Source organism: Oncorhynchus nerka, linkage group LG19 (genome assembly GCF_034236695.1).
Source record: "Oncorhynchus nerka isolate Pitt River linkage group LG19, Oner_Uvic_2.0, whole genome shotgun sequence".
In the NCBI taxonomy this organism is placed as follows: Eukaryota; Metazoa; Chordata; class Actinopteri; order Salmoniformes; family Salmonidae; genus Oncorhynchus; species Oncorhynchus nerka.
In genome coordinates, this window is record NC_088414.1 from 26,664,500 (window position 1) to 26,681,756 (window position 17,257).

The 17,257-nt window shown below is 41.9% G+C and overlaps 1 protein-coding gene across 2 annotated transcripts; it reads right to left on the bottom strand.

Moving 5' to 3' along the window:
- Positions 1-4,830: 4,830 nt before the first annotated feature.
- On the bottom strand, positions 4,831-15,311 carry ewsr1a (EWS RNA-binding protein 1a). 2 transcript variants are annotated; one of them, XM_029620636.2, is made up of 16 exons: positions 15,231-15,311; positions 14,599-14,635; positions 14,393-14,447; positions 14,057-14,183; positions 13,469-13,667; positions 12,919-13,202; positions 12,616-12,802; positions 8,292-8,329; positions 7,704-7,721; positions 7,496-7,611; positions 7,256-7,385; positions 6,994-7,113; positions 5,975-6,143; positions 5,790-5,884; positions 5,446-5,683; positions 4,831-5,216 (listed from the first exon to the last, which is right to left on the bottom strand). In XM_029620636.2, exons 1-16 carry the CDS (start codon positions 15,244-15,246, stop codon positions 5,177-5,179), a joined length of 1,869 nt encoding a protein of 622 aa, XP_029476496.1. In that variant the 5' UTR covers positions 15,247-15,311; the 3' UTR covers positions 4,831-5,176. The 2 variants fall into 2 exon arrangements, with proteins under 2 accessions (XP_029476496.1, XP_029476494.1); XM_029620634.2 differs by having other exon boundaries at positions 12,892-13,202.
- Positions 15,312-17,257: the final 1,946 nt, after the last annotated feature.

Below are 17,257 nucleotides of genomic sequence, written 5' to 3' on the forward strand. Positions count from 1 at the left end.
ATTCCCGTCGAAACCGGATGCAGTTTAATTGCCATTTTAAGTGGAGGTCCAATTCACGAACGTTACCCCCAAAGCGTCTGGTCTATATCTTAACATTAATAAATGTGAACTCATAGCTGTCAAAGATTGTGTGACACCTTCATATTACGGTATTCCAGTAAAAGAAGAACTTACATATTTAGGCATAACCATTAAAAAGGATCAGAAGTCTAGAGGCTTAAAAAACCACAGAAGAAGCTAAATCAAGGGCTACAGAGGGACTTATCTTTAAAAGGTAGAGTCCTAATAACCAAGGCTGAAGGTATCTCTCGACAAACATATGGTGCTCTATCTTTATATCTTCACAGTAAAATAAGCAAGGAGATTGACCAGATGCTTTTCAACTTTCTTTGGCGAAACCGTACCCATTACATTAGGAAAACTGTTGTAATGAACACTTGGTGGACTGAATTTTCTGGACTTTACTACTTTAAATAATACTTTTAAGATCAATTGGATAAAACAATTCATAAGAAGACCCACTTCTATCTGGAATGTTATTCCTCATCATGTCTTCTCTACTTTTGGTGGCCTTAACTTCATGTTGTTTTTCAATTATAATATTGACAAAGTTCCAGTGAAACTTTCTGCTTTTAATCGGCAGGTTTTCTTATCATGGTCCTTAATTTATAAACACAATTTTTCTCCACACATATATTATATATGGAATAATCGGGATATATTGTATAAAAATACTTCTTTGTTTTTAGAATATTGGTTCCGAAATAATATCCTATTGGTGAGCCAACTGGTAAATGCAGAGGGTCTTTTACTCAGTTATAAGGAATTCTTATCACTTTACAAGGTCCCTGTAACACCTAAAGATTTTGCAATTGTTTTAGATGCCATTCCCTCAGGTGTTGCTATGTTATTCAGGAACGTGTCAAGACCTGACCCTCAGAGCCTACCTTCTATTGACCCTGTTGACTCATCAGTAGGAAATATTTGTTTCTCTTTTGGTCCATTCAACAACAGAGTGATACGAACCTTGTTTCAGCAGGATGTTGTATCTATACCTTATGCCATGCCTTATTGGAATGGATTTTTTGATAATATCTGTTGGAAAAAAGTTTGGATGTTGCCACACACATACCTACTTGTTAGCTAAATTAAAGAAGTTTCCTTTAAAATTATTCATAAATAATTATCCTGCCAACCACTATATGAAGAAGTTTAAGGAAAACATCAACTCAAATTGCTCCTTTTGTAATGACCACCCAGAAACAGTGTTGCATTTTTTTTTGGCATTGTATGCATGTAAGAGAACTGTGGCAAGGCATCAGTAGGTTTATAATTTAACACATTTATGAAGATTTTACATTATTGTGGAGAGATGTACTGTTTGGATTCTTAACATACGTTAGAAATAAGCTGAAACATTTTTATGTATTTCATTTAATTATTCTTTTGGCCAAATTTCATAGACACAAATGTAAATTTACAAACAGAAAACCACATTTTCTTACCCTACAAAAATAAATGTAACTTTATTTTAAGACGGTTAAATGCTCTACTAACAAAAAAGCTGTTAGAATTGTAAGTATATATATGTCCCTTAAGGTCCTTGTGTAATTGTAATGTGATATTGTATCCCCTAGCTCGATTGTCCATTGTTTGTAATCTATGTATTCTTGTGTTCCCCTATGTGCTTTATGTATTGTTTTGTTGTTAATAAAAAATAGAAATAAAGTTACCCCCTCGGCCTTTGATTTAGCTCGAGGGAGCGAGTGAAGAACTTTGACCACTTGTGGGGTTGATAAGACCCAAAATTCAATCCAAACTGCAGTCACCTGTCAAACAATGGTGGCCGCGAAGTGTCAAATTTAAACAACAAAGCTATATTTTCAGGATAGTCAGGCAAAATAATTTTTATCACGATAAAAAATATATATATACAGTACCAGTCAAAGGTTTGGACACAACCTACTCATTCAAGGGTTTTTCTTCATTTTTGCTATTTTTCTACATTGTAAAATAATGGTGAAGACATCAACACTATGAAATAACACATATGAAATCATGTAGTAACCAAAAAAAGTGTTTAACAAATCAAAATCCACTACTGTTTAAAAGTTTGGGTCACTTAAGGAATGTCCTTGTTTTGAAAGAAAATCTTTTTTTTTGTCCACTAAGATGACATAAAATGTATCAGAAATACAGTGTAGACATTGTTAATGTTGTAAATGACTATTGTAGCTGGAAATGGCTGATTTTTAATGGAATATCTACATAAGCGTGCAGAGGCCCATTATCAGCAACCATCACTTCTATGTTCCAATGGCACGTTGTGGTAGCTAATCCAAGTTTATCATTTTAAAAACCTAATTGATCAATAGAAAACCCTTTTGCAATTATGTCAGTGTAACCGATGTGAAATGGTTAGCGGGGTGCGCGCTAATAGCGTTTCAATCGGTGACGTCACTCGCTCTGAGACCTTGAAGTAGTTGTTCCCCTTGCTCTGAAGGGCCACGGATTTTTGTGGAGCGATGGGTAATGATGCTTCGAGGGTGGCTGTTGTCTATGTGTGCAGAGGGTCCCTGGTTAGAGCCCAGGTAGGAGCGAGGAGAGGGACGGAAGCTATACTGTTACATCAGCACAGCTGAAAACTGTTGCCCTGATTAAAGAAGCAATAAAAATGGCCTTCTTTAGACTAGATGAGTATCTGGAGCATCAGCATTTGTGGGTTAGATTACAGGTTCAAAATGACCAGAAACAAATAACTTCCTTCTGAAACTCATCAGTCTATTCTTGTTCTGAGAAATGGAGACTATTCCATGCGAGAAATTGCCAAGAAACTAAAGATCTCGTACAATGCTGTGTACTACTCTTTTCACAGAAACAGCACAAACGGGCTCTAACCAGAATAGAAAGAGGAGTGGGAGGCCCCGGTGCACAACTGAGCAAGTGGACAAGTACATTAGTGTCTAGTTTGAGAAACAGATGGCTCACAAGTCCTCAACTGGCAGCTTCATTAAATAGTACCGCAAAACACCAGTCTCAACATCAACAGTGAAGAGGCGACTCTGGGATGCTGGCCTTCTAGGCAGAGTTGCAAAGAAAAAGCCCTATCTCAGACTGGTCAATAAAAAGAAAAGATTAAGATGGGCAAATGAACACAGACACTGGACAGAGGAAGATTGGAAAAAAGTGTTATGGACAGACAAATCTAAGTTCGAGGTGTTCGGATCACAAAGAAGAACATTTGTGAGACGCAGAAAAAATTAAAAGATGCTGGAGGAGTGCTTGACGCCATCTGTCAAGCATGGTGGAGGCAATGTGATGGTCCGGGAGTGCTTTGGTGGTGGGAAAGTGGGAGATTTGTACAGGGTAAAAGGGATCTTAAAGAAGGCTATCACTCCATTTTGCAACGCCATACCCTGTGGACGGTGCTTAATTGGAGCCAATTTCCTCTTACAACAGGACAATGTCCCAAAGCACAGCTCTAAACTATGCAATAACTATTTAGGGAAGAAGCAGTCAGCTGGTATTCTGTCTATAACGGAGTGGCCAGCAGTCACCGGATCGCAACCCTATTGAGTTGTTGTGGGAGCAGCTTGACCGTATGGTATGGTACGTAAGAAGTGCCCATCAAGCCAATCCAACTTGTGGGAGGTGCTTCAGGATGCATGGGGTGAAATCTCTTCAGATTACCTCAACAAATTGACAACTAGAATGCCTAAGGTCTGCAAGGCTGTAACTGCTGCAAATGGAGGATAGCAAGTTTGAAGGACACAATTAAAAATCATTATAACCTTGTCAATGTCTTGACTATCTTTCCTATTTGTTTTGCAACTAATTTCATGTATGTTTTCATGGAAAAGGACAAAGTTAAACAGTAGTGTATATTTTCTATTTTAGATTAATCAGTTGCCTCCCTTTGCCTTGATAACAGCTTTGCACTCAACCAGCTTCACCTGGAATGCTTTCCCAGCAGTCTTGGAGTTCCCACACATGCTGAGCACTTGTTGGCTGCTTTTCCTTCACTCTGCAGTCCAACTCATCCCAAACCATCTCAATTGGGTTGTGGTCAGGTGATTGTGGAGGCCAGGTCATCTGATGCAGCACTCCATCACTCTCCTTCTTGGTCAAATAGCCCTTACACAACCTGGAGGTGTGTTGGATCTTTGTTCTGTTGAAAAACAAATTATAGTCCCACTATGCACAAAGCAGATGCGATGGCGTATCACTGCAGAATGCTGTGGTAGACATGCTGGTTAAGTGTGCCTTGAATTCCCAATACAGCAGTGTCACCAGCAAAGCATCCCCACACCATCACACCTCTATGCTTCACAGTGGGAATCACACGCAGAGAACATCCATTCACCTACTCTGCGTCTCACTAAAGCAAAAATCTCAAATTTGGGCTTCGACCAAAGGACAGATTTCCACCGGTCTAATGTCAATTGCTCGTGTTTCTTGGCCAAAGCATGGCTCTTCTTATTATTGGTGTTCTTTAGTGGTTTCTTTACAGTAAATTGGCCATACTAGCTTCTGTACTTCAGAAGACTCATGAGCCCATATGCTTACTGGTAAAATTACCAAGGGGCATTGTAATTCCATCACTTGAAGCATGACGTTACCATAGGATAAGCATAATCAATATGTACAACTCCTTTGAGCAAGCATACATCTTGGGCCCATCTCTCGAATGTCATGGTAAGCTAGACAGTCTGCGTAACTATCCAGCCGTCCACAATGAGACGTCAACATTTCCTTAAATCTGTAGTGAAACGATGATCATTCCATTACTGAATCAGTAGACAAACCCCCTTTCCAGGAAAGACAAGAGACTACATTTTCACATTATTTTAATTCAACATGGTCTGAGAGGGGAGGGCAGAATAGGTTAAAAAAAATGTTTTGCTTATCAAAGGTTTCACAAATACAATCTCACAATTTATCTGTACACAACAGCATGCGTTTGCCACAGGTTCACAAATGTTCAACCAGACAGGAACAAAAAAAATAAACAAATAACACTGGTAAAAAATCAAATTAAAATAAAAGGTCACCGAAGGAAACTATAGAACCACAAATTCCCACCATTAACCATTTATAAATATGGAGATACAAGTTTAAAATGTTCATTTAAAAATAATCCTGTATAACATGGGAATTTATTCAAGCGTTGTATCCTTCAGTAGGGACGACCTCTGCGGTCCTGGCGATGGTCTCCCCTGGAGGGAATAAACATTTCCGTTAACAACCTTGACCGATTTATTCAAAACAGCTTTCATAATTTTTTTGGGGACTTTCCCTTTCCATTAATTCAGGCTTACAATGCAATCAAGTAACTTCTGTTAACAAAATGTGAAACTATGTGGGGGTTTAAATGTGAGCACCCCAAGTGGGCATTAGAAGCTTGTTTGATGGGAGCTGGCTGAATGTGAATAACACTTTACTCACTTCATTTCCATCATCTTGCCGGGGGGGCCCATACCCCTCCTGCCTCGGCCGCCCATGTCATCCATGGGAGGGCCACCACGGCCCCTGCCGCCGAAACTTCCTCTGTCCATGCCACCACGTCCTCTGAATCCACGATCACCACCCCTGCCTCCACGGAAGCCTCCAGGGCCCCCTGGACCACCACGGTCCATCCCTCCACGCCCACGCATGCCTGGGCCACCCCTACCACGATCGCCACCTAGAAACAATACAATGTGTTGGTTGGAAGGAAGACAATGTATAGCTTTTCCCCTACTACTTAAATGTATCCTTCATGAAGTAGATATTTTTAAGCCAAGCATTACCTGAAGGGGAGAAAGGTGGTCCAAAGCCTTCTGGTTTTGGTGATTTGCACTGGTTACACTCCATTCTCCAGGCAAAGTTCTGGTTACCGCAGCCCCTGCAATCATAAGCCTCAGTTAGGACTACCCCAAACCACAGAGAAAGGCAGTTAAAGACTGAACAATTTACTTTTTTTGTTAGTACTCACTCTTTAGGGCACTCCCAGTCTCCTGCTCTCTGCTGCATGTTGCCCCCTGAGGGACCACCTCTACCCATGCCATGAGGACTGCCCATGCCACGGGGACCACCCCTGGGGATAAATCCGCCACGCTCCCCACCGCGTCCCATTGGACCACCACGGCTCATCATTCCTGGCCCTAAGAGTGACCAATGGATAAAACAGTCAGTGTTCAGAATGTTACACTGAGTTTGAGATCAACTTTTACCACCATCTACTAATTGTCAAGTATACATTACATCTCAAATATATTTTCTATCTACCAAGATGCAAATTGGTAAGGGCCCAACAAACAATTCACACGGAAACAGAAAAGTCAAGAAAGTTTCTACTTTCAGAGAACAAGTATATTATAAACATGATTAATCTCAATACTCCCAACTTTCTAAAGCACAAACAGAAAATAGTGCCCTGGGGTGGGGAAGTCAGGCTCGTTGGTCTGGGTTTAAGATTCATTAAGATACTCTTTAATTTCCTGGTTTTGGATTTCCCCATTATTTTTTCCAGGGTGGCTAACAGTGTTTCATGTGATGGGAGAGTTTGTAAAGCAAATGCCCACCCGATTGATACAAATCATCATATCATTCTGCCAGGTAGGCCTACTTTGCAGTCAATATTTCATAGGGAAGATTTTTGGGAAAACATTTAAAAATGACTGTTTAGGCATGCTAAGTGGCTACACAACACAGGTGCACAGAAATGTGTATTACTTCTGAAAGTGGCAGGAAACATGAATCACCAATGCATTATTTTCCTAAATTTTTAAACTAATCAATAACTACTTTTGTAATAAGTTCACCACGTTTAACTTTGTGCTCAGTCCATAGGCATGATTCACATGGATGGTCCATTGAGATAAAAACGTATTGCTTTTTGGCAATCACCATTACATCCCTAAAGATATCCTAAAATGCTACAAGTGAAACAGATACAGAACCATTTGGAAATGTCCATTCCAGATGTGTGGAACAGGATTTGGCAGAACATACCTCCACGGTTCATCATGCCTCCCCGGTCACCCCTCATGGACATGCCTCCTCGCATCATCCCCATCATGGGCTTACGGCGAGCCATCGACACCTTTAGCTTCTTCCCCTGAAAGTCTTTGCCTAGGTAGAAGGGGGAAGAGAGGTACATATTCAATACCAACATCTACTGAAAGAACCCTGCTAAGATTATGCATGAAGCCCTAAAAATGATCACGGGGCAATCAGAGGGCCTCTGTTAGTACCCCCCCAAAAAGACACTCACCATCAAACCACTCAACTGCAGCTTTGGCGCATGGGGGCTCATCATAAGACAAAGTACAATCACCCTTTGGTTTCCCCGAATCTTTGTCGGTGTAAATGTTGATAGCAGGCAGACCTGTGCGCTTGTTGATCTGAAAGATGGAAAACAGTTAAATCACCCAATTCTTCAGTCGGTACTTTTCAAAAGCCTGCGATAACATTTAGGAAAGGCCTCCAAACTGCATCAGAGTCCAGTACCAACCCTGATTATTCCACTGTGCTTGAAAAAGTCAGCGACTTCGGGCAGCGTTGCATTCTCCGTCAGGCCAGTGATGTAAATAGTGTTGTTCTCAGAGTCATCCTGTTCCTCTGGGCGTCCTGTGGACAGAGTAAGGCCTGTTTAAAAAGAAACTTTTATAAAATTGACGCACAAACATTGCTGGGTTTGATACATGGCATGATGAACTCACCTGTGTCTGAGTCTGGTCCTATTGCCCATCCACAAAGAGAGAAGACAAGAGACCAAACGTTAGTAAGCACATTTGCCTGATCTATCCCACATGCTGCAGGTTGACTTTACCCTGGCACACATGCTCCTCTGAGCATTCCCCTTTGTATAAAAATAAACATGGTGTTGCAACCTTAGAAATTAGATTCTTGAAACCCAATTTGGGCAAATATATAAAAAGTGTTTTCAAATGAACTGAACACCCAAAACACCTAAGGCTGAAAATTAACCTACTTTGAAAGTTAAATAATCAAAAGACCACATTCACAAAATAAATATTTAGAAAAGTGGTGAAAAGCCTAATGGCTTCATTGGCTTGGGGCAGCATATAAAAAAATATCAGTGGGAACACTTTAAAAATAGTAATCAAGTGGACGCTTGATATTGAAAATACCCTCAAAGCAGTGTGTGAGAAAAACCCTAATGAACCAGCCATATATTTTTTGTTTTCCCCTTTGGCTAGAAAATACAACACAACAAGTAGATACAAATGTATACATGTGTTAGGTGGTCTAGTGTATTATCGTCTTGTAATTGTCATTAAACTTACCACCAGGCTTACTGAAGCCACCTCTGTCTCCAGTGATGCTGGGGGAATAAGCGGAGATATGAAGACGATATCCCTTTAACAGCCACTTTGTACCACATAGGGATGGGGGAGATTTGGCACAGTTCTGACTAGCTCTTATTTATAAAATGCCCAAGAAACTAACTTAGCCATTAACCCCCCAAAAGACACTTTGAATCTTTAAAGGAACTATAGAATCTTGACAGGGGTAGGGGTCTATACAACGTTTGTGATCTATGGGTTCCCTTGCTGAATACAATATATGAACTCAAGCGGCATAACTTTCTACGAGTATCAATGTTTGGCATAATGGGGTGGCTTTAATCTTTATTACCTCTGGGGTAGAAAACCCTTGTATTTTACACAACAGGATATATTTGAATTGTTTCAGATGCAGCTCAAGTTACAGACCAGTAGTTGGATTTGAAAAGTACTATACAACCATAATTTGTTCATAGACTTCAGGCTTAGAGGATAAGGTCATTATAAAAACTAACCCCCCACTCACTAAATGCCGTAACATGGGAGCCTTTACTATTCAGAGCTGTACCTGAGACAATTGTTACAAATAACTTATGGTACATTCAATCATTAAGTAAAATTTCAGCCAATAAACACATTGTTTTACACAATATTTGATTACACAAAGCAAAAAAGCAACCAATAATTGTCACTAAATAACATTTTGCTTTCTAAAAACGTTTTTCCCCCCCTTGATGACATTGACTTTTTTGGGGGACATTTTTGGCCACCTCTTGTTGACACCACCGATATTGTCCCCTTTTCAAAAGGCTGCTGGCACAGACTCAGAACTGAGTTGTGGTACTGTAAAAGTATTGGTGTGTTTACATGGATCTCACTGTGTTACCTGTAGCATATAAATGCGACAAAGCATGTTAAAGAAAAGTGCACTTCAGCAATACATTTGAAGTCATACCATTTTTACACTTTTGTTTCTTACCTGTGTGTAAGAAAGGTGAATGAATTGCATTTGTGATTATTGGGGTAACATTAAGTATGTTCAGTGCAAACTAAGGTGCCTCTGATTTTAAACCTTTTGATTTGACCAATACAATAAGCACTGGTAGACGATAGTGATATAAATAGATAGCCTTGAAGCGACAAAGCAATGCATTCACCTTTTTTTTTTTTTTTTTTACAAATACACCCCCCCCCAACACCAACTCTGAACAAATATATTCAGAGGTGTATGCTTTAGACCATTTCACTAAAATGTTGACATACTGAACGACTAACACCAAAACCTAACATGGCTAAATGCATAACTGTACTTTATGTATACAGGTTGAGCTACAGTGGGGCAAAAAAGTATTTAGTCAGCCACCGATTGTGCAAGTTCTCCCATTTAAAAAGATGAGGCCTGTAATTTTCATCATAGGTACACTTCAACTATGTATGACAGACAAAATGAGAAGGGAAAAAATCCAGAAAATCACATTGTAGAATTAATGAATTTATTTGCAAATTATGGTGGAAAATAAGTATTTGGTCAATAACAAAAGTTTCTCAATACTTTGTTATATACCCTTTGTTGGCAATGACAGAGGTCAAATGTTTTCTGTAAGTCTTCACAAGGTTCACACACACTGTTGCTGGTATATTGGCCCATTCCTCCATGCAGATCTCCTCTAGAGCAGTGATGTTTTGGGGCTGTTGCTGGGCAACACGGACATTCAACTCCCTCCAAAAATGTTCTACGGGGTTGAGATCTGGAGACTGGCTAGGCCACTCCAGGACCTTCAACTGCTTCTTACGAAGCCACTCTTTCGTTGCCCGGGCGGTGTGTTTGGGATCCTTGTCATGCTGAAAGACCCAGCCACGTTACATCTTCAATGCCCTTGCTGATGGAAGGAGGTTTTCACTCAATCTCACAATAAATGGCCCCATTCATTCTTTCCTTTACATAGATCAGTCGTCCTGGTCCCTTTGCAGAAAAACAGCCCCAAAGCATGATGTTTCCACCCCCATGCTTCACAGTAGGTATGGTGTTCTTTGGATGCAACTCAGCATTCTTTGTCCTCCAAACACGACGAGTTTTTACCAAAAAGTTATATTTTGGTTTCATCTGACATTCTCCCAATCTTCTTCTGGATCATCCAAATGCTCTCTAGCAAACTTCAGACGGGCCTGGACATGTACTGGCTTAAGCAGGCACTGGCGGCACTGGCACTGCAGGATTTGAGTCCCTGGCGGCGTAGTGTGTTACTGATGGTAGGCTTTGTTACTTTGATCCCAGCTCTCTGCAGGTCATTCACTAGGTCCCCCCGTGTGGTCCTGGATTTTTGCTCACTGTTCTTGTGATCATTTTGACCCCACGGGGTGAAATCTTGCGTGGAGCCCCAGATCGAGGGAGATTATCAGTGGTCTTGTATGTCTTCCATTTCCTAATAATTGCTCCCACAGTTGATTTCTTCAAACCAAGCTGCTTACCTATTGCAGATTCAGTCTTCCCAGCCTGGTGCAGGTCTACAATTTAGTTTCTGGTGTCCTTTGACAGCTCTTCGGTCTTGGCCATAGTGGAGTGTGACTGTTTGAGGTTGTGGACAGGTGTCTTTTATACTGATAACAAGTTCAAACAGGTGCCATTAATACAGGTAACGAGTGCAGGACAGAGGAGCCTCTTAAAATAAGCTACAGGTCTGTGAGAGCCAGAAATCTTGCTTGTTTGTAGGTGACCAAATATTTATTTTCCACCATAATTTGCAAATAAATTCATTGTAGGATTTTATGTGATTTTCTGGATTTCTCATTTTGTCTGTCATAGTTGAAGTGTACTACCTATGATGAACATTACAGGCCTCTCATCTTTTAAGTGGGAGAACTTGCACAATTGGTGGCTGACTAAATACTTTTTTGCCCCACTGTATAAGTTCAAGTGTATGTCCAGCTCACACAATTGTAGCATGGTATACCTAAAAGAGTGCCAAAGTCTGCACACAAACTAAATACCTTCAAAATGAGAAATGGCTCAAATCTATAGAAAATTATTTCCTGAATTCAAAAAAATAAAGACCAGAAAGATTAACTTCACTCATAGTCCCATTATAATAACATGTGGTTGAATAGCCTATCCAAAATGCACTCCTTCATGACCATTTATTTGAATGTGACCAGAAGTGCCCTCATTCAAAAAGGCCTACTGGCATCCTTGTAGAATAAACATGCCTGCCACTTATTATCCCAACTGACTTTGGCTCTTGTGTGCTCCTGTGATTGAAAATAATTTCCACAGGAAAATTTCTCTCAACATGGTACTTGCTTGACAAAGTTCAGTTGGGAGGGTCTAGGTCACATCTCAAACTAATTCCACGGATGGCAGAGTGTCAGCGGATTTACACTCCTTTTAACTCAATTGAAGAATTAAGGTCACCAATTAGTAAGGAACTCCCCTCACCTGGTTGTCTCGGTCTTAATTGAAGGAAAAAATTAAAACCAGCAGATACTATGTCCTCCGTGGAATGAGTGACACCCCTAGACTAGGGGGCCAAAGGGGAGATATTTGCTGATGGTCTTTAGCTCGTGGATACCTTCTTACCTTTGGCCATACAGTGGGAGGGCTGAGAGCAGCAACCAGTGGCACAACATACATCTACAAGGGTGATGACTGATTTCACATAATATTTTAAAGGATGTGGTCATCAAGCTATACTGAACAAAAACAACACGCAAAAATGTCAAAAGGAGTTACAGTTCATAAGGAAATCAGTCAATTGAAATAAATGTGTTAAGCCCTAATCTATGGATTTCACATGACTGGGAATACAGATATGCATCTGTTGGTCTCAGATAACTTAGTGTTTGTTGTCCACAGCTTATGCCTGCCCATACCATCACCCCACTATGGGGCACTCTTAACATGGACATAATTTAATGTTTATCTGGCAACAGCTCGTGGACATTCCTGCAGTCAGCAGGCCAATTGCATGGCAATGGAGAAATGCTAAATAGGGATGTTAACAAATGTATGCACATTTGAAAGAAATAACCCTTTTGTACATATCTGGGATCTTTTATAGTAACTCATGAAATGTGGGACCATCACTTTACATGCAGAATTTATATTTTTGTTCAGTGTAGTATAAAATGTAACCTACATCCTATGCCTCAACTACCCACATAATTCCAACAGCAGATATCATGTGTACCATGCCTTTCTGCCAAGCTTAATTTGACTAACTGCCCTATCCAGGGAGGGGTGATGTGCCACTCTCAGCCCTGTGCAGGCCTCACTCTGCTCCTGTAGGAGAAAAGGTTTGATGAAGTGAGAGGACGGGCGAGCACTTACCCCATGCCTCTGCTCATTCCACCACGCATGCCGCCACCACGCATCATCCCGCCGCGGTCAAACCCTCCACGGCCGCGGCCCCGGCTCTCCCCCCCACCCATGCCTCGGCCCTCACCGCGGCCCCTATAGCCACCCGACTCTGGCCCCGAGTAGCCCCGTCCGTTGGAATGATCCTGCCTGTAGTTGCCTGGGGAGAGAGCAGACAGTTAGGAACCACCACAATTAAGAACTATGAAGATAAACCAGTATAAAATCATACAATGCCATAAGACTTACTGTACTGGCTAGGTGTTCTATATTCACCCTGCTGACCATAACTGCCTCCTGGTCCACCCTGTTGTCCATACTGGCTGGCAGGTGGCTGACTGTAGGACCCCCCGGATGTGGGAGCATAGCTGGAAGGTGGGGCCTGTTGCTGGGGTGGAGGGGCCTGTGGCGCCTGGTAACCGACACCCTGTTGGGTGTAGCCACTCTGCTGGCTCTGGTATCCACCACCTTGTGGCGGCTGGGAGAATGAGCCCTGCTGGGGTGCCTGAGGGTAGGAGTTCTGCTCATAGCTGGTGGGTGGCTGGCTGCTGGTGCTATAGCTGTGGGGACAGGAGATGAGGACAAGAGAAATTGGGTCAAACCTCCAGATGGCATAATGCAGCTTGGTCTTTCTCAGATTAGTAGACTACCAACTCCCCCGACAAGGATCGTAAGTTAGATTCCCAGTACATGCGTGACTAAATTACTTTGGATTAAAGTACCTGCCAAATGGCACATACCAGAACACTGGTTAATATGATAAAGGAGCTTGAGCTGACAGTTAAGCAAATGTTTAAGAGTGAAATTTGAGGGCCCAAAGACACACCTGGGTGGTGCTCCAGCGGCCGGCTGCTGCCCATATCCCTGGTATGCAGTCTGGGCTCCATATCCACCCTGGACCCCATAAGAGCCCTGGCTGCTGCTGGTGGTGGCAGCAGCAGGGGCTGCAGCATACCCTGCAGCTCCATACCCCTGGGTTGGTTGGCTGTAACCCTGGGGGGCAGCAGGAGTGGTGGCATAACCAGCTGAGAGGAGAAAAACAAAAGTCAGTGTTAAACTTGCGTACACAAGCCCCAGCTGCCCCACAACAAACTAGGGGCTAATGCGGGGGGTGGGCAATTCCAGTCCGAGGGCCTGATCGGTGTCAGTTTTGCCCCAGCTAACACATCGGACTCAAAAAAAAAAAAATCACCTAATCATGACCTTCAGTTTAGAATGCCATTTGAATATCAGCTGTGTTTGCTAGGGATGGAGAAAGCCAGGCCCTCAGGGACTAGAGTTGCCCACCCCTTGGCTAGTGGCATAGAACTGTACATTTCAATGCGTGCTGGGCTCACAAAGTTGTATAGCTTTTGAATACAATGCATTTCAGTTAGTGGACCATGTTTTTATCGGAATAGATAGAAGTTACCACCTGCAGCGGGTGGCTGCTGACTGTAACCCTGTTGAGCGTAGCCACTTGAGGTGCTACCACCTTGGGGATAGGTTGACTCAGTCGGCTGGCTGTATGACCCATATCCCTGCGGTTGGCCATAACTCGGCTGAAAAACAACAGATGTCAACTATCGATAATCCAACACCATTACAGATCAGTTGTTTCTTCAGAAATAAACAGTTTCTGAAAACTGCCCCCCCAAACTCAGGAGAGAAGCTTCAGATTGTGTTAATTCATTGAGTCCGTTCAGATCATTGAACCCTAAAAAGCTAGGGGCTATGGAAAGGGGCTTTGGTCAGAACAAAAGTAGCCTACCTGTGGGTTTTGTCCATAGCCAGCCTGAGAGGGCGGAGCCACATAGGAGCCATACCTACAAAAATAAAACAGCCTTAGTCTCTACTCCACCCCCCACCATCTTCATTGACTCGTCAATACAACAATTGTCCAGACAAATGTTCGGGGATTACTATCAACGCGATAAATTATATACATTCGTTTTTTCAGTGCAAGAATACACTTACCCCGGTTGGCCTCCTGCCTGTCCATAGGAGCTGTAGTCTGCAAAATACAACAACCATGAGGAGAGTTCCATTTTGATAAATGGCATCATGAACATGTTTCTTTAAATTCTTTACCATGTCAAAATTACTAAGTGTTTGTGGAAAATGCAGTCTCCAAAACCTGGCTATTAGTTGACAAACAAAGCTCAATTCAAGAAATGGCCGCCTTTATCAGCTTGTTTTACAGTGTCCATACCAACTAACGTTAGAACAGGCGCGCATTCGCTCAGCTAACGAAAAAGCTAGCTAGCTAGCGAACGTTAACTAGTAAGAGCCATCGGACAATACTATAGTTAGAACTAGCAAACTAGAGGAATGAGATGCAAGTTTCACGGGAAAATAACTCCCAACCTGTTCAAAAACAGTTATAGGCTTGGGTTTTTGAAAATGTAATTCCAAAATGCAATAGCAGTTATAGCTAGTTAGCTAGCATTAAAAGCTAGCGAAAGAACCCCTCCCCCATACAATGTAATGTAGCTAAATGGCTCCCACGGCACATAACGGTACTTAACTGCTGCCTACATGTCTAATACCTAATATTGAAATTGATAAACTGATATGTAGACGAATTAATACGGTTTCACAATCCTTACCCGCTGCTGATGCCATTTCAATGTCTGGTCTTCACAGAATGTTCTTCTCTCTATTCAGGCACGCGCAGCTTGCCTGGTTTTAAACGAAGGCGGACCTAACTGAAAGGGACGGTCTTCTTCTTGTTCGTTGTGGGGGGTTTATCGGCGGTTGGCATACAACGCTATGGTGCATTACCGCCACCTATTGCACTGGAGTGTGGGACAGAGACAGGGAGATAATGAATCCTACCTGCCAGCCCCGTTACTCTTAAAAAAGATAATACAATATTTGAGACTATATCTAACGACGTTCTACTCAATATACTCTTTAAACTAATTTCCTGTATCCTGTTCTTCTTCATACTAGATCTCAGTCTCTCTCTTTCCCTCTGATACTACCCACACTGTAGCAATACATGTTCCACAGTCTCTGTTTCCTGGAAATAATCACACTTTCCTGTTGGATGCTTTCCTATCACATTTAAAGTCTCAGATGTGTCTTCAGGACAAGTCTCTGAACATCCTTGAGTGGCAAAGCCAAAGCCCGTACTTCTGGAATATTTCTGGAGAGACCTGAAAATAAGTGTGCAGCAACGCTCCCCATCCAACCTGACAGAGCTTGAGAGGATCTGCAGAGAAAAATGGGAGAAACTCCCCAAATACAGGTGTGCCAAGCTTGTAGCGTCATACCCAAGAAGACTCACTGCTTTAATCACTGCCAAAGATGCTTCAACATAGTACTGAGTAAAGGGTCTGAATACTTTTGTAAATGTGATATTTCAGTTTTTTTAATTTGATAAATTAGCAAACATTTCTAAAAACATGTTTATACTTTATCATTATGGTGTATTGTGTGTAGATAGGTGAGGGAAAAAAAACAATTTATTCAATTTTAGAATAAGGCTGTAACGTAACAAAATGTGGAAAAGGTCAAGGGATCTGAATACTTTCCTGAATGCACTTTACATGGTCCTCAATGAGGAACGCCCAGCCCCCCACTCCTTTCCCGTCACATTTAGCACCTTCTTACACTTTCCCACCACTCTCTCAATGTGTTAGTCCAGTGTTAAAGTATACCCCAAGGAACCTGAAGGACCCCACCTTCTACAAGTTTCTCCCAAATAACCTCAAGCGTACCTCATCTCACACCCTCCTCCTGGTAGAGAACACTGTCTGAGTTTTCTCGACAGAGAATCTGAATCCCCACAGCTCTACCTCATCAATTACTTCCTGTACCTTCCTGACTATGTACAGCAGTTCTTCCCCTCTCCCATAAGGCCCCATCATCTGCAAATAATGACCGCCCAATGTCTGAGAGTAAACGTCGCTGATCATGATTGACAACAACTATCTGATGCTGTCTGGTCTAAAAGAGTATGACATTGTTGCCGCCCGTAGCATTGATTGCAAGGGAAGCCAGCGAGCATTTGGCCTCCCTTGATAAAAAAAAAAGTATAACATAATAGCCAATCAGCGTTGAGCTAAACTGATTGAGCTCAACTGTGAATGGTCTTGGCGCACCAATTTTTTTTATCTAGGGTAGCCAGTTTGGATTTGGCATCACTCCTATCAAATCGCATTGAGGGCATATGTCATTGGCAGAAACAACTTGAGTTGTTGCATCTCGTTGTGGTTGTGTTGTTGTCCTCGGTGGCTAGCTAACTAGTTAAAATTGTCCCTTTCAATTAATTAGCCAAGAATGAAAATAGGGATATGGACTTGTGATTTTACATACTGGCAATGATTCTAACGGTGATTCTGATCCAACCATTGATTCATACATTGTTGTGCTACTGGCCTGAGAGGATGGAAGTTCAATATGTAGCTAGATGTAGTAGGCTAATGTTAACTAGCTAGTGTTGCGCATGAAAGGAAGTTAGGCTAGCGAGCAAGCATTTTAGCCAGGTAGCCTAGGACAACAAAAATGAAACTGTGTACTGTATAACAGAGTGATAGACAGTGTACTGCATGACATAATGATAGACCATTTACTCTATGACAGAGTGTTAGACAGTATACTGGTTGAATTTATTCTGCCACTGTGTCTT

Bases quoted from the DNA above. Each gene is read 5' to 3' on its own strand.
- ewsr1a (XM_029620634.2), bottom strand. The intron at 14,184-14,392 runs GTAGGCTACTTT...GTTGTTTTTCAG, and splicing joins GCTATGGACAAAACCCACAG to CCGAGTTATGGCCAACCGCA. The intron at 12,803-12,891 runs GTAAGTCTTATG...CTCTCTCCCCAG, and splicing joins TAGAACACCTAGCCAGTACA to GCAACTACAGGCAGGATCAT.